Here is a 21,459-nt window from a genome sequence, read left to right on the forward strand (position 1 = left end):
AGCCTTTGCTGTGGCTAGGAAGGGTCTGCCAAGGATGATGGTTTCATCCATGCACTTCCCAGTCTCTAGGACTATGAAATCAGTAGGGATGTAATGGTCTTCAACTTTTACCAAAACATTCTCTACAAGTCCATGAGCTTGTTTTCTTGAGTTGTCTGCCATCTCTAGTGAGATTCTTGCAGCTTGTACCTCAAAGATCCCTAGCTTCTCCATTACAGAGAGAGGCATGAGGTTCACACTTGACCCTAAGTCACACAAAGCCTTTTTGAAGGTCATGGTGCCTATGGTGCAAGGTATTGAAAACTTCCCAGGATCTTGTCTCTTTTGAGGTAATTTCTGCCTAGACAAGTCATCCAGTTTTTTGGTGAGCAAAGGGGAGTCATCCTCCCAAGTCTCATTTCCAAATAACTTGTCATTTAGCTTCATGATTGCTCCAAGATATTTAGCAACTTGCTCTTCAGTGACATACTCATCCTCTTCAGAGGAAGAATACTCATCAGAGCTCATGAATGGCAGAAGTAAGTCCAATGGAATCTCTATGGTCTCATTTTGAGCCTCAGATTCCCATGGTTCCTCATTGGGGAACTCAGAGGAGGTTGATGCACGCCCATTGAGGCCTTCCTCAGTGGCGTCCACCTCCTCTCTTTCCTCTCCAAATTCGGCCATGGTTATGGCTTTGCACTCTCCTTTTGGATTTTCTTCTGTATTGCTTAGAAGAGTACTTGGAGGGAGTTCAGTAATTTTCTTGCTCAGCTGTCCCACTTGTGCCTCCAAATTCCTGATGGAGGACCTTGTTTCAGTCATGAAACTTTGAGTGGTTTTGATTAGATCAGAGACCATGGTTGCTAAGTCAGAGGGGTTCTGCTTAGAATTCTCTGTCTGTTGCTGAGAAGATGATGGAAAAGGCTTGCCATTGCTAAACCTGTTTCTTCCACCATTATTGTTATTGAAACCTTGTTGAGGTTTCTCTTGATTCTTCCATGAGAAATTTGGGTGATTTCTCCATGAAGAATTATAGGTGTTTCCATAGGGTTCTCCTAGGTAATTCACCTCTTCCATTGAAGGGTTCTCAGGATCATAGGCTTCTTCCTCAGATGAAGCATCCTTAGTACTGCCTGGTGCATTTTGCATTCCAGACAGACTTTGAGAAATCAAATTGACTTGTTGAGTCAATATCTTGTTCTGAGCCAGTATGGCATTCAGAGCATCAATCTCAAGAACTCCTTTCTTCTGACTTGTCCCATTGTTCACAGGATTCCTTTCAGAAGTGTACATGAATTGGTTATTTGCAACCATTTCAATTAGCTCTTGAGCTTCTGTAGGCGTCTTCTTCAGATGAAGAGATCCTCCAGCAGAGCTATCCAAAGACATCTTGGATAGTTCAGAGAGACCATCATAGAAAATACCTATGATGCTCCATTCAGAAAGCATGTCAGATGGACATTTTCTGATCAATTGTTTGTATCTTTCCCAAGCTTCATAGAGGGATTCTCCATCCTTCTGTCTGAAGGTTTGGACTTCCACTCTAAGCTTACTCCATTTTTGAGGTGGAAAGAACTTTGCCAAGAAGGCATTGACTAGCTTTTCCCAAGAGTCCAGGCTATCTTTAGGTTGAGAGTCCAACCATATTCTAGCTCTGTCTCTTACAGCAAAAGGGAATAGCATCAGTCTGTAGACCTCAGGGTCAACCCCATTAGTCTTGACTGTGTCACAGATTTGCAAGAACTCAGCTAAAAACTGATGAGGATCTTCCATTGGAAGTCCATGAAACTTGCAATTCTGTTGCATTAGAGAAACTAATTGAGGCTTAAGCTCAAAGTTGTTTGCTCCAATGGCAGGGATAGAGATGCTTCTCCCATAGAAATTGGGAGTAGGTGCAGTAAAGTCACCCAGCACCTTCCTTGCATTGTTTGCATTGTTGTTGTTTTCTGCTGCCATAGGTTCTTCTTCTTTGAAGAATTCGGTCAGGTCCTCTAAAGAGAGTTGTGCTTTGGCTTCTCTTAGCTTTCTCTTCAAGGTCCTCTCAGGTTCAGGATCAGCTTCAACAAGAATGCCTTTGTCTTTGTTCCTGCTCATATGAAAGAGAAGAGAACAAGAAAATATGGAATCCTCTATGTCACAGTATAGAGATTCCTTGAGGTGTCAGAGGAAAAGAAAAATAGAAGAAAGAAGAAGGAGAATTCGAACTTGATTAGATAAAGTTTGACTTGTGCATTAAGAAGGAGTAGTACTCCATAAATAGAAGGATGTGGGAGGAAGGAAGAGAATTTTCGAAAATTAATTAAAAAGATGTCAAAAACATTTTGAAAAATTGATTGATAATTTTCGAAAATTCAAAGTGAAAAGAAATCAAGTGATTTTTGAAAAAGATTTTGAAATTAGAAGTTAGAAAGATTTGATTGAAAACTTATTTTAAAAAAGATGTGATTAAAAGGACATGATTGAAAAGATTTTATTAGAAAACAATTTTAAAAGATATGTTTTGAAAACAATTTTTAAAAGATTTGATTTTGAAAATTAATGACTTGCCTAACAAGAAAAGATATGATTCAAACATTAAACCTTTCTCAACAGAAAAGGCAACAAATTTGAGATGTTCAATCAAATCATTAATTGTTAGTAAGTATCTTTGAAAAAGGAAAGAAATTGATTTTGAAAACATTTGATTGAAAAGATATGATTTGAAAAAGATTTGATTTTGAAAAACTTTGAAAAAATTTGATTTGAAAAACAAAATCTTCCCCCTTGCACCATCCTGGCGTTAAACGCCCAGAATGGTATACATTCTGGCGTTTAACGCCCAAAATGCTACCTCTTTGGGCGTTAAACGCCCAACCAGGTACCCTGGCTGGCGTTTAAACGCCAGTCTGTCTTCTTCACTGGGCATTTTTGAATGCTCAGCTTTTTCTGTGTAATTCCTCTGCAGTATGTTCTGAATCTTCAATTCTTTGTATTATTGACTTGAAAGGACACAAATTAAAAATATTTTTGGATTTTTAATAATCAAAATGCAACAAGAATCAAATAACAATGCATGCAAGACACTAAACTTAGCAGTTTGTATACTACTGACACTAATAAGAATGCAAATGAGACACATAAACACTCAAGTCAAGAGAATTCAAAGATCAGAGTAAGAAATCATCAAGAATTACTTGAAGATCCTTAAGACACATGAATGAATGCATGCAATTGACACCAAACTTAAGATGAGACACTAGACTTAAGCAAGAAACATCAAATATTTTTGGTTTTTATGATTTTGTGAAATTTTTTTGTGCTTTTCGAAAATTAAGTGGAAAAAGATATCAAAATTCTTAATGAGAATTCCAGGAATCAGTGCAATGCTAGTCTAAGACTCCGGTCCAGGAATTAGACATGGCTTCACAGCCAGCCAAGCTTTCAAAGAAAGCTTCGGTCCAAAACACTAGACATGGCCAAAAGCCAGCCAAGCCTTAGCAGATCACTGCTCCAAAAGCAAGATTGATAAAAATCAACAAGCTTCTGTGATGATAAGTTGAAACCTCGGTCCAATGAGATTAGACATGGCTTCTCAGCCAGCCAGATTTCAACAAATCACCATGAAACTCTAGAATTCATCTTCAAGAATTTCGAAAAAAAGATAAAATAAAATAAATACCTAATCTAAGCAACAAGATGAACCGTCAGTTGTCCATACACAAACAATCCCCGGCAACGGCGCCAAAAACTTGGTGCACGAAATTGTGAACACTACTTTGTCCATATTCGAATAATCCCCGGTAATGGCTCCAAAGACTTGGTGCTCAATACCATGGCATAAACACAACTTCGCACAACTAACCAGCAAGTGCACTGGGTCATCCAAGTAATACCTTACGTGAGTAAGGGTCGATCCCACGGAGATTGTTGCTATGAAGCAAGCTATGGTCACCTTGTAAATCTCAGTCAGGCAGACTCAATTGGGTATAGATGATGAATAAAGCATAAAGATAAAGATAGAGGTACTTATGTATATCATTGGTGAGAGCTTCAGATAAGCGTATGAAGATGCCTTCCCTTCCGTCTCTCTGCTTTCTTACTGTCTTCATCCAATCCTTCTTACTCCTTTCCATGGCAAGCTCGTGTAGGGTTTCACCGTTGTCAATGGCTACCTCCCATCCTCTTAGTGAAAGCGATTGCATATGCTCTGTCACAGCATAGCGGAATTCAGCTGTCGGTTCTCGGTCAGGCCGGAATAAAATCCATTGATTCTTTTGCGTCTGTCACTAACGCCCCGCCTGCTAGGAGTTTGAAGCACGTCACAGTCATTCAATCATTGAATCCTACTCAGAATACCACAGACAAGGTTAGACCTTCCGGATTCTCTTGAATGCCGCCATCAGTTCTCACCTATACCACGAAGATTCCGGTTAAAGAATCCAAGAGATATTCACTAAGCCTCAGATGCTTGTAGAACAAGAGTGGTTGTCAGTCACTTTGTTCATGAGTGAGAATGATGATGAGTGTCACGGATCATCACCTTCATCAAGTTGAAGAACAAGTGATATCTTGGACAAAGAACAAGCGGAATTGAATAGAAGAACAATAGTAATTGCATTAATACTCGAGGTACAGCAGAGCTCCACACCTTAATCTATGGTGTGTAGAAACTCCACCGTTGAAAATACATAAGAACAAGGTCTAGGCATGGTCGAATGGCCAGCCTCCCAAATGATCTAAGATAGCATAAAACTCAAAGATATCTACCAAGATGTCTCTCAAATACAAAAAGGTCCTACTTATAGAAAACTAGTAGCCTAAGGTGTACAAAGGTGAGTAAATGACATAAAAATCCACTTCCGGGCCCACTTGGTGTGTGCTTGGGCTGAGCAGTGAAGCATTTTCGTGTAGAGACTCTTCTTGGAGTTAAACGCCAGCTTTTATGCCAGTTTGGGCGTTTAACTCCCAATTAGGTGCCAGTTCCGGCGTTTAACGCTGGAATTTCTTGAGGTGACTTTGGGCGCCGGTTTGGGCCATCAAATCTTGGGCAAAGTATGGACTATCATATATTGCTGGAAAGCCCAGGATGTCTACTTTCCAACGCCGTTGAGAGCGCGCCAATTGGGCTTCTGTAGCTCCAGAAAATCCACTTCGAGTGCAGGGAGGTCAGAATCCAACAGCATCTGCAGTCCTTTTGAGTCTCTGGATCAGATTTTTGCTCAGATCCCTCAATTTCAGCCAGAAAATACCTGAAATCACAGAAAAACACACAAACTCATAGTAAAGTCCAGAAAAGTGAATTTTAATTAAAAACTAATAAAAATATACTAAAAACTAACTAGATCATACTAAAAACATACTAAAAACAATACCAAAAAGTGTATAAATTATCCGCTCATCACCGACCTGGGCTAATCCATATCTATCTCTCCTGAACAGCCTAGTCATCACTAGGGATCCCGACAAAGTAATCACCGAACGGCCCTCTGCCATCTCCACCGCCACCCTCACTGGTATCATCACCGTTACCAAAACCATACCAGTAGCCACTGAGTTATCCTCTACCACCACCTGCATGCTCACCTCCCCTAGTCCACCTCCCATTCCACCCACATCTCTTCCATCATCCCCACCATTAGCCCCATCATGAACCCCTCCGCCACTGTCCTCGTCACCACCATCATCATTGTCATGTCCACCCATCCCTGCTCATCCAGCACGACCCCTACCTACTCTATGGCCCTGCCTCATGCGATCAACTCCAACAATCGAATCGTCGAGCCACCTTCAGTCCTGCTGACTCGTCCGTGTCCCCACAAGACATCTCTGCTCAACTCGACGCCTATCTGGATCATTATTCACCAGGTCCATGTCAGGAACTCGTCCTGGACCTTTCTGGGTCGCCTCGATCGGAATAGGAACTATCCTGGGGTCACCGAGGAATAGCTCGGGAGACAAGAATCTCCGGCCATGCTGGTTCTACTAATCCAAAAACTCATGTGACAATCCTAGGTTTGGAACAACATCAAACCGAAGGACATGATCCACCCGACTGGTCCAAATGGAGGTGCCAAAACTGTAAGATGTATGGGAACCACCTATCGCCACCTCTGTCATCATTCGCCATTAGAAAGTCAATGTTGATTGCGGGCCGTGATAGAGGCTGTACTCCACCAAATTGGGGGTAGAACTCGATATACCTGGTGCCACTCTATGACAGCAAAATATATCAACGTTGTCATGCTCCTCCACAATGCCATATGTCGAGGCTCAAGTATCTCTGGGTGTACCACCTGAACTACGTCGTGAGAGCTATATGGCATCCAAGTGAACTGTGCACAGAGATAGTATTTCATGTCATCATTAGATAAGTAGTATTGTAAACATGACATTAGATACTAACTATCTAGGTTTGATAAAATACTCACATTCGCAGTCTGTAGGAGATCTATCATGAGCCTCCAATGAGCAACTCGAGGTCCCTTCTTGGTCGTTCTTGGGTTGTGTCCTGACCATCTTCAACCCAAACACACGGTATCAATAAATGAAAATAACTCCAAAAAATAAAATAGCAAGACAGCACATAAATAGAACATCAGCTTGAAGCTAAAGGTATCATATCCGGCGGGCCTGAAACTAGAAAACTGCAGAAGATCCATAACTGAAGCAGTTGCAATGAACCGGCTAACCTGACAACGTTTCTGTTCGCTACGCGGCACATGCACCAGTATAACCATGACAGAGTAGCTGATTCCCAACTGTACCCACCCATGTCCTCAAGCCTGGCTACGTTTGGCAGCCATCGAATGTGCAGGTGAGTACCGGACTTGTCGCCAAATAACTGAGTCTCTAAAGGCATCATGATATAGGCTCGTGCATACTTCCTAACAGTAGTGTCATCGACGTTATCAGGAATCACTCCGAATATGTCCTGCATCCAACTGCATCACACTGTAAACTTGTTGATGCAGTTCGCAGGAGGCATTACACCCAGTAGCTCCTGGAACCACACTCAAGCTGGGCGACTACCCTGGATGTATCGCTCAAACTCCGTCAGGCATCCACTGACGTATTGTTCATCAATCAGGAGCCCTAACTGGTATGCCACGTCCTGCAGTGTAATCATACACTCTCCGAATGGCATATGAAACGTGTGCGTCTCCGGACGTCATCTGTCCACGAATGCACTCACCAACGGCTCGTCCAACCTAAACCAGGCCTCGTTCAACCTTACAAGATGGTATAAACCGACCATTTGCAAGTATGGAACAATCCTCTCATTTAGTCGCACGCCCTGCTGTCATCTCATGCTACCGATACATCGGTGAGGCTGCATAAATAACATAACAAATGGTCTCTTACGACCACATCAAAACATATCTACATAACAATATCAACTAATGCATATCTTAATCCAAATAATGCCATAAAGACAACCAAATAATTTAACGGGTACGAACACAAAATAAATTTATGTATTCATCAAACTGGGCCTAAATAAAAAAAAGTTTAATAATAATAAAACATTCTTTTTTACCGCCTAATTCACAACATCGATTCTCATGACTAGACTTACTCAAACTAAGTTTCACTACACATTATCTTCACTACTCATATATTTTCTACTTGTTTGTAACGACTATCCAAATTAGAACTTTCTCGGTTAAACCTCTATAGATTATTAAGCCACTAATATAACCACTCTATCTAGTTTAACAATTCTAATAACGACCATCATTAAAGCAAACAAAAAAACATTAACATAAATTATTTAATATTATTTTTGAAAAAAAGATGTATATATTAACCTCTTCATTGATGATACCAACATGTCGACAACTTCGTCTAAACAATAAAGACGGTCCAGATTATGCCCCATTACGTTATTTTTTTCAAATATTTGAGTATTTAGGTTGAGAATTTGGTGGAAAAGGCTTATGGAATGTGGTTCGAATGACTCCAATTCGAACTATATTTATAGAGATTCTCATAGTAAATCTAATTAGGCTCATTCGAATTACAATGGGCACGAAATCATGTATAAATCGAAAAGGCTGCTTCGAATTACCATAGACTTTCCAACTGCATAAATCGAAACGGTGGGCATAAATTTACTAGGATACCATGTCTTGTATAAATCCAAACGGTATTATTAGATTTACTAGCATATATAAATCGAAATAGCTCCGTTAGATTTACTAGGAACCCATATAAATAGAACAACCCTGTTTCAATTTATGTATAAACCTAAATCTATCCTGTCCGTTTTAATTTATATAAAATTGTTATTGGACGATTCATATTACATTTTTTATTTTGGGTTATATGCGTAATATTAAATGAGTGTTGGTTTAATTATGTGAATTATCCTAAATAATTAATTATCTATTTTAATTTTTTATATTGAAGAGTGATATGATAGTCTTGAACTTTTACTATTTTTTTAAAGAATTTTGCAATTTAGTATAATTTTGGATAACATTATTTAAATAATATTTTTTTAAAATCATATTTGAAAAAAAAAATCCAAACCCCAACCACATTGAATTGATCTAATTTTAATTAAAATTAATATATATGTCTATTGGTGGAGTTCATTCTTTCTTCAACATGTTCCTCTTCATTTAAAATTTTCAAACTACACATACTAGTGTATTCCCCTCCAAAACATTTAATTAAAAAAAAATAAAAAAAGAGTGTTTATCATATGCTACGAACTTGTTCTTTATAAATTTAGAAACGAAATTTATTTTTCATCCAATTTTATTCTTTACAAACAAATTTTTTTAATAAAAATTACTAGAATATATTAAAAAAGAGTAAAATACTAATTTAGTTTCTAATAAAATTTAAATAGAACAATTTAATTCTCAATAAATTTTAATACCTAAACAGTTCTTAATATTTTATTTTATTAGACAAATTAATTTTTATGCCGGATTTTACTAAAAAAATTAGACAAATTAATCAATGTTGTTAATTAATAGAAACATAAATAATTTTTAAAAATTTTAAAATTCTCAAATTAATTTCTTCATATGGATGAATAATTTAATATGAAATATAATTTTATTAACAAAATAAAAATTTAAAGAATAATTTTATAATTAAAATTTGTTGAGCATTAAATTGTTTGGCTCAAAATTATATATTAGTTTATAGAAAGATTTCGGTGAGTTGTTTTGTAGTTTTCATAATGTTTTCGTAATGAGCCGCGTCCGGATGTGAAACTACTTTTCTTAACTTTTTCTTTTTTTGAAGTATATGATTGAAGTTATAGTCTTGGATTAGATATACATGAATTAAACTATAATTAAAAAAGTTGTTAAATAAAATAAAAATAAGTATATTTTAACACCAATAATTTAGGAATTTAGTAACCATTGATTATTATTAGTAGTAGTTTTTTTTTTTTATATGAGAACGCGTCACCACCTTTGACTTTTTTCCTTTACTCAAATTATATGGACTTTGGCCAAATTGTATCAATAATACTATGATATACAGATACCGATATAAATATAAGACATAAATACGACACAAAACACGAAATACGTCGACATAAAATTTTTAAAATTTTATAAGATATGATGAGAATATATATATATATATATATATATATATATATAAAATATAAAATATTTTTTAGATAAATTATAATAATATTTTATTATTAAAATATAAATTAATTTTTGAATTATTTTTAATATTTTATTTTAATTATATAAAATATTTAAAATATTTTATATTTTAATAAATAATAATATATATTATTTTTAATTTATTTTAAAAATACATATTAAAAATAAGAATGAACACTCTTATTTTATATGTAATAGTATTTAAGTGTATCCAAACGTATTTCGAAATTTTTTTTTTTATTTTTTTATTAAAATATAGTTGAACACATACATCAGACATGTATGTTGAACAAGTGTCAATGAATAAATGTGTCTAATACACATACACGACAACTTAACGAAGTGTCCATATTTCATAGGATAATAATAAATAAGTAATTGCTATGATATTTAAAAGGTGATGTTTAAATTATAAAAAAATAAAAAATTAATATTTAATTTAAAAATATAAAAATAAATAAATTTAAATATTTAAAATTTATTATAAAAAATAAATTAAGAAAATTAGACACTAAGGTCCAGTTTGGGTAAATAACTTAAATAAGTTCTTTTGAAAAAGGAGCTTAAAACATAAGGACTTTTATTAAAAGCAGTTTATAAATAAGTTATTTTGTGTTTGGTTTTTTAGTTATAAAAGTACTTATTTTAAAGTTGTATCGTTTGGATAAATAACGCAAAAGATAAATTTTTTTATAAAAGAGAATGAATATTAAAATAACCATGATAACAAATATTTTTTAATATTGAATGTTGATTTTACATAACCTAATCACTAATATTGTGTATGATATGGTAGGTAAAAATAAAAAATAAATATAAAATGTGTGTTAATGTATATTTTATTGTTGTTTTTTCTTGTTATAATTAACTATGAAAATAACAATAAGTTATAAAATTACATATGAAAAAAATAAAATTAAAACTGAAATTTCATACCACACTTGAATACAAATTTAATAATAAAAAATAGTGATAAAATGATAAAAAAATAATTAGAAAGAATATATGCAGTAAGTTGTTCAGATGTAATATTGCCTGAAAATGTGGTGAAGGATCAATACTTCCATCAGATGTTTCATTACGTAAAAATAGTGAGACTTGGAACATTGCGTGAGAATAATGGTGGAAGGCCAGTGCTTCTAGCAGACCTTGTGTGAAGATGGTGATGAAGGGTCAGTATTTTTCAGAATTAAGAAGGAAAGTAAATTTTTTTTGTTTTAAAATTAATTTTTTTAAGTAAGTGGTAGAATGACTTCTCGAAAAACAAGAAGTCATATATTTCTACTTCTTTTTTTTTTTTGGTGACTATATTTCTACTTCTTTAAAAAGTTGTAAATTAACTTTTTGAAAAATTAAATTTTTTTTTAAAATAGTGCCAAACACATAAATTGTGACTTTTTATAATCCAAAAGTTAAAAAGTAGCTTTTATTACTTCCCAAACTAACTCTAAATGATAATGTTCTTATTCTTCGTAACTATGAATCTGCAACTTGGCATGTGATGCAAAATTTAAAGTCTATATATTTATTTATTTATTATTTTGTTTAATTTTGTGGGAAGTCAATTGTAATTTTTTATTATTACACGCATGTTTTGATGCGTAAAGTATTAGAAGTTGTGTATAATCATTGGAAGATAAGCTACGTAAGTCAAAATCATTATGTAGAGGATTTATAATATTATTATGATTCATAATATTAATAAAATTTAATTAGCTAAGCATTAATTAAAGAGGTAAATTCGTAGTTATTTAGTTCTTCTACAATTAGGCAATATTTCGAACAATGTATCTTTACATATAGAATATTATATTCTTCTAATTTCAAATTGATGATTGATGAATGTAACTTATATTGAATTTTTTTCCTTCAAGATAAAAATTTTATTAGAAGAACAAGAATAAGAATAATTGGTTTCTATTGGAGCATTTTCACTTTTTCAGTATACCACTGTCCCTCTCTAACCAAACTATACTATCTTTATTAATTTCTTTTTCCCTCATTTTTCCATTTTATTTATTATACACTTAGGAAAAAAATATATTTTGTTTATAAAATTTATTAAAAATTTTAAAAATATCTTTAAATTTTATTTTATTTTAATTTTATCTCTACAATTTTTTATTTGTATCTAAATTTTTAAAGAGTTTAAAACTGATTTAATAATAATACATGACAATTATGTCTGATTTACTTGTTTTAAAAGTTGTTATTTTTGCTGAATTAGTTTTAAATTTTTTAAAAATTTAATCTTAAAAAATATATTTAATACAATTCAAAATTTTTTAAAATAAAATTAAACCAAAATAACAAATATTTTAAAATTTTTTAATAAATTTTAAAAACAAAAAATATATTTTACTTTTTATATAGTAGAATCTTTACATTATTTTTTAGATGGCAAAACATATATCAACTATTTATTTCTTTCTTTACGTCAATTTTATTTTCACTTAATTAAGGGCCATCATAGTTCAAAATGATAATTTTCTCCAAAATTTTAAATATAATAATAATAATAATAATAATAAAATAATAATAATAATAATAAATATTTCTTATCCATAAAAATATCGTCGTCAAGGTAAAAGAGATGCATATATAGATCATTAATGGTAATGTGTACGTGTATGGATGACATTTTGTGGTGGGGAATAAATGAATAATCATAAAACCCTAATACACAAAAAACTTCCTGGTATTTATAAAAAAAATATTGATATTTTTAGATAGCGTTTGCTTTTTAAGTATTGAGACAAAAATTAGAAAATTGAAACTCAATATTATATTTGTTGGTGTAAAGATTGATACTAAAATTTTAATATTTAAATACTTCTAAAAACTGAGGATATATAAAACTGATATTTTTAGGAGTGGAGACTAAAATTTTAACATATAATTTTTTTCTAAAATATCCTTATCCTAAATTATTAGTTTCAAGTTTACCTTCGTTTAGTTTTTCAACAACCACTTCTACCTATCGCCGCCGATGCGAGGACCATCATCTCTCACCTCCCAACTCCATCCTATCTCTCATTCCTACTACCTCACTCTTCTTTGCATCCATCGTTACCAATAACAATAATATCAACACAATATCAAAACCAAAATAATAATACCAACAACAATAATATCAAATATATCTCAAAATTAAAATAGAGAGAGAAGAGAAGAAAATAGAAGAAAGAAGGAGGAGACAACAACACAGAAAGAAGAATCGTCGATAAGTGCTGGGTGACGATGACGAAATACAAGAGACAGAGGCGTGGGTGTTGGGCGACGACGACAGAATGCAAAAAAGAGTGTGCCGCCGCGATGGAGAATGACAGTGTGTGTGGGGGGGGAGGGGGAGTAAAATCGATGATGAATAATGGAATAAGGGGTATAATTATTGTTAACGGAGGCAAAAGTCATTGAAATCGGCGATAAATAGTAGAATCTATAGTGAAGCGAAGAAAAAGGAGAAATAAGCGGTGTGATTATTGAGATTTGGTGAAAAGGAGAACGACTGAAAACTAGGTAAGGTTCTTTTTAATTTTTTTAATTAGTGAGAGTATTTTAGTAATTTTATTTATTTAAGTCTTTTTATTTATTTTAAACTAAATAAAATATTAAGACATAACTCAATTTTATATACTTTTATATTAAATATAATATTAAGACTTATTTCAGTCTCTATCTTTTAATTTCAGTATCTCAACTTCAGTCTTTTAGGTAGCGTTTGTTTTAAGGTACTGGGACAGAGATTGAAAGACTGAAACTTAGTATCATATTTGTTGGTTCTGAGACCGATACTAAAATTTCTATCTTTGTCTTTTAAATTTTTCAAAATTTCAGTACCTCCAAAAAGTGGAGACACAGGGAACTGAAAATTTTAGAGACTGAGACTAAAACATTAATAACATTTTATACCTAAAATATACTCATTTCAATTAATTAATTTCAATTTTACTCTTTGTACAAATTAAATTAGAGTTTTATTCTTGTTTCAATTTCTATCTCCCACTTTGCACCAAACAAAATACTAAAAATTTATTTTAATCTCCATCTCTAAATCTTTGTCTCTTAGTCTCAATCTTTCAATCTCTATCTCTATACCAAACGCTACTTTAGTCTTGGTCTCTTTTTTAAATACTACTTTAATTTGAAAACTGAAAAGGTTCTAGAAGGTTTAGCAAAAAGAGGTGGTGCTTAGAACTTAGAAGAAGAGGGTGATGATCTTTGAAGAGTGTGGGAGCCACACGATTATGAAAATCACCGTTGAAATTGGGACCCATTGCCATCACATCAGAGCCAATTAGGTGTTGGCAAAACGACACATGGAATCTTGAATTTCTAACGCTCCTTCACGTCCCAATCCCATTCAAGGATAGATCATACATCTATGATCATCGATCCATGCCCATATGTGGTCGATAAAATATGTCAATACAATATTTTATATAAAATATATTCACTCAACATAACTTGGAAATTAATTTGATTTTAATAATAATAAAAAAAAGACAATAATTTTTCCTTTGCGTGTAGAATAAGATGATCTTCGAAAAAAAAATAAAAAAATAAAAAACGGAACAAATGATCTTTTGGATAAGTCCAACGTAAATAATTAAGCGCAACAATGAAACTCATACGATCATATCCCATGGCTATCCAATCACTGTGTGAGATTCCACAATTTAAATTTTGCCATATTAATTAGTTGATAATGTCTTGTATGGAGTATCTTCAGTTTCAATTATCATCATTTTCATATATAACTATTTTATTGAGGTGGTAAAACAGAATTACCTTTTATATTCAAAAAAAAAAGAAAAAGTAAAACTCAGCTCATTGATTAAATTTAATTTTGTACCGCACTTTTAATACTACATATAAGAAACTTACAATTTTAGCTTAGATTTTATCGCACACTCTTAATAGTTAATTAATTGCACAGATGTACATGTACAGCTTCTAGATCATATATAACTGAATTAGGCAAATGATAAATAGTCCCAAACAACAATCTGGACTGTCCAAATCGGAAACAATCTAGATGCAAAAGAAATTAAGAAAACAGTAAAGGGTCAAGCTCATAAATTATGTTTTTATAATTATATTTTATATTTACAAAAATCTATTTATTTTAGTCTGCAAATTTATTTATAATTATTCTATTAAAAAATACAAATTAAATTTTCTCAAACGGTCAATATAATTTTTTTTATATAAACAATTAATAGTATATTATCATATCAATAAAATTAACATTTTTAAATATACTACTAAATTATCTAAATACATATCTAATTGAATAATCGTATAATTTTTTTATATTTTCTGTATATAAAATTAAACTCAATAAAAAGATATAAAATATTATATATACAAAGATATTGTACATAATTAATTGATCATATTTATTAATAATTATATTAGGTGTGTATTAAAATATAAAATATATTAAAAATAAATTATATTTATATACAAAATATATAATAATTAATTTTAATATATAAATATTATTTTTGATTTATTACGCATTTAAACCAGATATCTAAACTTTTCTTATAAAACAGCTAGCATGGGATAGACAATTCATAGTTCTCAATAATAATTCCTTTCTCCTTCATACTTACTTGTCTCTTTCAAACTGTTTTGGCTTGGTCCTCAAATCCTTCTAGAACACTTCTTAGCTTTTTCCACTCAAAGCTTATCAATAACCACGTCCATGCCATGTGCGACCCTCTATAAATCCCAAAGGCTCATCCCTCTCTTTAATCACTCAACGTCACAACCAAAGAAAAAAAATCTCAACTTTAAAAAACTATTTCAATCCCATTCACTTCACAGAACACAACCCTCTTCTTCTTCTTCTCTCTCTTATCATTTCGTCCTTCACAAGTGAATCACAAACTTTTCTTCCTTCAACCAAGTTCCAATCTTGAACTTAAATATCCTCTCTTTCCACGGTTTCAGTTAATGGGTATTCGCTAATTCATCCAAAAACTTCATCAACTCGTTTTCTTCCCACCTTTTGATTCAATCATGGAACTTATTTCCGGTTTGCCCGAAGACTTGGCCCGAGACTGTTTGATTCGGGTCTCATACCAACAATTCCCAACGGTGGCATCGGTTTGCAAAAACTGGAAAGAGGAGGTTGAGTCGCCGGAGTTTCACCGCCAACGCCGGCGCACCGGCATCTCACAGAAGCTCATCGTGATGGTTCAAGCACGATGTGACCCGGATAATGAACCCGGATCCGGTTCATCAAAGCGATTATATAACCCAGTTTACCGTCTCAGCGTGTTCGAACCGGTAACCGGTAACTGGAGCGAGTTGCCTCCTCCACCGGAGTTTGAATCCGGGCTACCCATGTTTTGTCGGGTCGCTAGCGTTGGGTCGGAGCTTATCCTATTGGGCGGGTTAGACCCAAATACATGGAAGGCTTCTGATTCCGTTTTGATTTATAACTTCATTACCGCGAAGTGGCGCTGGGGAACTCACATGCCTGGTGGGTCCCGCATGCTCTTTGCATGCGTATCAGACTCGCGGCGAATGGTATTCGTCGCCGGTGGACACGACGACGAGAAAAATGCACTGCGATCCGCGCTGGCGTATGACGTGGCAGAGGATAAGTGGATATCCCTGCCCGACATGGCAGCAGAGCGCGACGAGTGCACGGCCTTGTTCCGCCACGGGCGACTGGCTGTCGTCGGTGGTTATCGGACGGAAACGCAGGGTCTGTTTGAAAGGAGCGCGGAGGTTTTTGACGTTGCCACGTGGCAGTGGGGTCCAGTAATGGAGGAGTTTTTGGATTGCGCCACGTGTCCGAGAAACTCGACGGACGGTGGTGATGTGGACGGGAGAGTGATCATGTGTTGCGGCGAGGAGATAAAATCGAGGCAGGGTGGCACGTGGCAGAAGATGGGGAAGGTGCCGGTGGAGATACGGAACGTGGCGTATGTTGGAGCGTTGGATGGATGTGCCGTGTTGATTGGATCCAACGGTCACGGAGAGGCGCATGAAAGTTTCGTGTTTGATTTGAAGAGTTGTAATTGGAGAAAGGTTGAAACCCCAGAAAAATTCAGGGGCCATGTCCAAACAGGTTGTGTTTTGGAGATTTAAGAGATTTTACTTTTTGCTTTTTGTCTTCTTTTTCTTTTCTATATTTACAGAAAATATATATAGTGTATAGATGCTTTCCTATGTGAATATGAGAGAGAATTTTGTTTTTTTTTTTCTTTTTAATTTGCCCTTTTTTATTGGATGAATCGGTTTATAGATTAGTGTTACGAATTTGGCATAATTTTGAGTGTTCTTTTTATCTCTGATTGGATTTCACTTTCAGTGGAGACAAGTCACTTTTTCAGTTTTTCTTGTCTCGTTAAATCTCCTTTTTCTTTATTTGGGTTTCTGCCAAAGCCACTAGGATCATTTTTCTACTAAGTGGGAGCCAGTTCTAGCCCAATTTCAATTTTATTGTTTTCAACTCAACCTGAATCAATCAACATTTTGTTATGTTAATAATTAATTACTACTAAGTTCTAACTTCTAAGTTCCTCCCTGTAAGTTACTAAATATTGATATTAAACTGTTATCATTATTGATATTATTTTTATTAACACTGATCGCTGTGCAACAAAAACGAATGTCCTAGCTTTAGTCTCTGTCGAATTGAGCAATCAAATTAAAGTAGTTTTCGAATTTGTTAATGGATACCTTTCATTCAAGTAACTTAGAGCATATGTTAACCAATGAATGATCCACATTAACGTGCAAATCAAGTTATTCCCTACAAAGGGTGTGAACTTTTTAAAAATTAAGAGTATATATCCATTTTAGTTCTCAAAGAATTTTAAATCAGACATTTTAGTCTCCAACTAAAATTAATTACTCGATTGGTTCATAATAATTAATTCCGTCAGTTACTTAGGTCCTTGGTTCCGTCAACTCTAACGGAAGACAAAATGGTCTCTGAAAATTCTAACATGGGACAAAATGATCACTGACAACTCTAACAAGGGACAAAATGATCTTTGATCCCCTTATTCGAAAACGACACTATTTTTTTCCAACTTTTATCATATATCGCATAACCCTAAAATTCATACTCTCTTTCTTCACCTTCACAGTCTTTTTTTCCATCTTTTCCTTCCTCCTCTTTAGCTCCAAGATTAAGTCATGGTGTAATTGTCACACGTGTCGCACCTACCTCAATATGTCATGGACCACACACTTCCTAAATCTTTGTGACTGTTATATCCACCTCCTCTGCACTTCACCCACCAAAAACATCCACTTCTACGTCTTTGATAACATCACCTCCAACCCTGACAATGTCCACGACATTTTCAAGACCAAGTTCCACAATTACTCCAAGGGCACGCCTTTGTCCACTCTCCGGTAAGCAATATAGATTGTTGGACATTAGGACATCATGAGAAGATTCTCCTTCGACATCATATGCAAATTCTCATTTAAAATAGACACCGGGTGCTTCATTCTTTCTTTCTCAGAGTCCAAGTTGGCAAACAGCTTCGACCTCGCATTCAAACTATTACAACAGGCAATGTCGCCGTTGCCACTCATATGAAAACTGAAGCGATTAATGAATATTGGTTCGGAGAAGAAGCTGAAGGAAGCGATCGGAGTGGTGGACAATGTAGTCATGGAGATGTTAGGGCAGAGGAGGAGGGAGATGGCAACGACGACGACGAGTCTTAACAAATCAAGCTTGCTGTCTAGATTCATAGGATACATCGAAGACGACAACTAGTTGAGAGACATAGACATTAGTTTCCTGAGTATGAATTAGTTGATAACAAGTTGAGGATTTTTTTCTTGTGAACATTAAATTTATAGAGTGTGCATTGTGTAGTTTGAAGTTACAGTGTTAGACTGTTAGTGTTATGTGAGATATGATGAAAATTGGGAGAGAATAGTGTCGTTTGCGAACAGAAGAGATCAAAAACTATTTTGTCCCCTGTTAGAGTTGTCAGGGACTATTTTATCTTCCGTTAGAATTAACGGAGTAAAAAACCTAAGTGATTCACAGAATTAATTATTAGAGACCAATTGAATAATTAATTTTAGTTAAAGATTAAAGTGTCTAATATAAAATTTTTTGAAGACCAAAATAAATATATACTCAAAAATTAATGTCACTTGCGCTTTGTTATCGTATTGAACAAGTTTTACTTAAATAGGAATTAAATACATGATCATAATTAATAATAATGCAACGTTTTTTCCGCAACTTGGATTTCATAGTCATGGCATGTGCAAAGACAAATATGAGAGTCATGTATGTCTAGAATTTACAATGACACATTTGTCAAGATGAAGCCGCTTCTACGTTCTAGACAAAATTCTTTTATTTGGAAGCATCCATGAGAATCGTATTGTAATATTATATTTTGCTGAAATTAATGAATGGTCATAGATTTTCGGTATAATATCATTATTTTTTGTTGGATGGTTCAGCATCTATCTCAAATTAATATAGTGACTAATCTTTTATTGACTTTTAAGCATCTCTATGGATAGAATAATTGGTTTAGAGTTTATAATTTATTTATGGCTCAAGGTGAGAATCAATCTCTCGATATTTCATTAAGGGAAAATGTGTTTTTTTTTTTGGGTGGTTGTGCTATTTTTGTTTAATCACACTCCTGGGTTATTAGAGAATCTTTTTTTTTCGGTATGGTGGAATTTTCTAACTCAGAATAGAAAGTGGAGCCCAATTACTATAAAATTGGACATACACGATAGAAGAAATTGGACATGAACATTTGAATTTTGAGTTAAGAGATAAAGAAACCAAAATTGTAGACTTCATCTATCTATTCTATTATATAAAAATCGGACGTCTGCACTTAATGATAAAACTGACGTGGCATGCTCCGGAGAGTGTTTCCCGATTTAATTATTTAAACTCATTCAATACAATTTATTACCATGACTTAATTATATCAGCTAATTGATTTGATTAGATATTTAAATATTAATATAATTTATTATAATATATATTACTTAATTAATTTTACTACATTAATTATAATTTGTTATATTAGTTAATTAATTTATTCATTTATAAAGTCTGAAATAAAATAAATAATTTATTGTTTATTCTAATTGAATTCATTAAATTTAATTATACATTATATACGAATTAATAATAATTTGTAAATCACTTTATATTATATATGTATTAACAAAATATTATATATGTCTTAATGTGTTAATTAAATATTATATACGCACAGAAAAATAAATACAAAGATGATTTATATAATATTGATAATATTATATTAGCACGATAATTTTTTTGTTTTGATCGGTAATTCTTTTGTTTTGATATCATATAGTATTGATAATGATAATATTATTATATAGTATTATATAAACTTTCTAATATTAGTATAGAAAATTAGAAAATTATTTCTTATTGCAATCATTCTTAGTAGAATAGTGTGTCCCTTATATAGTATTGATAATTGTTGCTTAATTTAAAGTAATTGTATGTTGGTATATTAAATTTATTTTTTAATAATGACCTAAATAGATAAATCTAATTGAATTGAATGATTATATAAAATATTTTATATTATTAATATACTAAAATTAAATTCATTTTTTGGTACAGAATTTTATAGGTAAATTTTATATAAGATTAAGTTATTTTTTATTTTTTAATTTGTTTTATCTGTGTTACTTTATTTAATTTTAAGTAGCGTCATATTTACAATTACCGTCAGTATGATATTTTATAAAATATGAAAATTAATTTTTTTATAATTTAAATATCATTGTTTGAGTTAATTTTAATTTAACTTTTTTAAATTAATGTTATCTTTCATTTAGATCTTAATTAATTTAAAATACAAAATTACTAATATATTTACTGTCTCTTTAAATAATAATAACTTTAATTTATTTACTGTCTTTTTTTCATTTTATATTTTGTTTAGCAGAGATAATATATGGATTAGGATGGAGTTAAAAAATACTTTATGTGATGCATGTTTGGCACTGATAAATTCATATGAAATAGATGAGAAGAAAACAGAAAGCTAAAAAATACTAAGTTGAATAGTGTAAACAGATTCATTGAATCCAAGTTTTTGTGGGTTCTCATGTCTCATCTCATTTTTCGAAGTTCAAACACATTTTAAATGTATAAATTTTAATTATATTTGTTTTGTCTCTCTTCAATAAATACTACAATCTCTTTCTATTTTTGCTATAGGCTTGTCTTTTATTTAAAAAACACACAAAAAAATGTAAAAAGAAAAATCAAAGAAATTAAAACTGTTATTATATTTTAAAAAATTAAATGCTCTTTTAATTAAATATCTATGTAATTCTTATCTAGATATATAAATTGTATTTTAATATATTGAGTGGTAAATATAAAAAATATATAATAGATAAGTTAAAATAACGAATAATGAGATATCTATCTATTCTATTCATTCTATTATATAAAAATCGAATTTTTGCACTTAATGATAAAGTTGACGTGGCATGTTTCTTAAAATGTTTTCTGATTTATTTCTTTTAACTCATTATTTTATAGTCTTCTATAAATAATCTTTTTATCACTTTGGATATTTTAACTCTTTTTTATTTTTTTTCTCTTTACATGTAATTTTGTTGTGCATTAACTTTGTTTATTTAATGATGAAATATACTCAAATTAATTATATCATATAATAGTTTGTTTTCTCCTATGTATTTTGATTTATATAGTTACTATTGATCTTACTGTTTTCGATCTTGCTGTTTTTGTTTCTTGAATTGTTCTTTATTTTTTTTATAACTTGATAATTTAAAAAAAAAAGCAAAGAACAGAAAAAAATGGACAAAGACA

At 32.4% G+C, this 21,459-nt stretch overlaps 1 protein-coding gene and 1 non-coding gene across 2 annotated transcripts; both read left to right on the forward strand.

Annotated features, from left to right (window-relative positions):
* The first annotated feature begins 1,429 nt into the window (after positions 1-1,429).
* LOC130952343 (small nucleolar RNA R71) lies at positions 1,430-1,533 on the forward strand. The gene has a single exon (XR_009074524.1). It is a non-coding gene; the product is annotated as a small nucleolar RNA R71 (small nucleolar RNA).
* Positions 1,534-15,352: 13,819 nt separating this feature from the next.
* On the forward strand, positions 15,353-16,835 carry LOC130951038 (F-box/kelch-repeat protein At1g80440). Its single transcript, XM_057879651.1, has one exon. The coding sequence runs from the start codon at positions 15,633-15,635 to the stop codon at positions 16,710-16,712; it is 1,080 nt and encodes a 359-aa protein (XP_057735634.1). The 5' UTR covers positions 15,353-15,632; the 3' UTR covers positions 16,713-16,835.
* The last annotated feature ends 4,624 nt before the right edge of the window (positions 16,836-21,459 follow it).

Source organism: Arachis stenosperma, chromosome 9, assembly GCF_014773155.1.
Source record: "Arachis stenosperma cultivar V10309 chromosome 9, arast.V10309.gnm1.PFL2, whole genome shotgun sequence".
In the NCBI taxonomy this organism is placed as follows: Eukaryota; Viridiplantae; Streptophyta; class Magnoliopsida; order Fabales; family Fabaceae; genus Arachis; species Arachis stenosperma.

Excerpts from the sequence above, each read along its gene's own strand:
- LOC130951038 (XM_057879651.1), top strand. The coding sequence starts at position 15,633 with ATGGAACTTATTTCCGGTTTGCCCGAAGACTTGGCCCGAGACTGTTTG.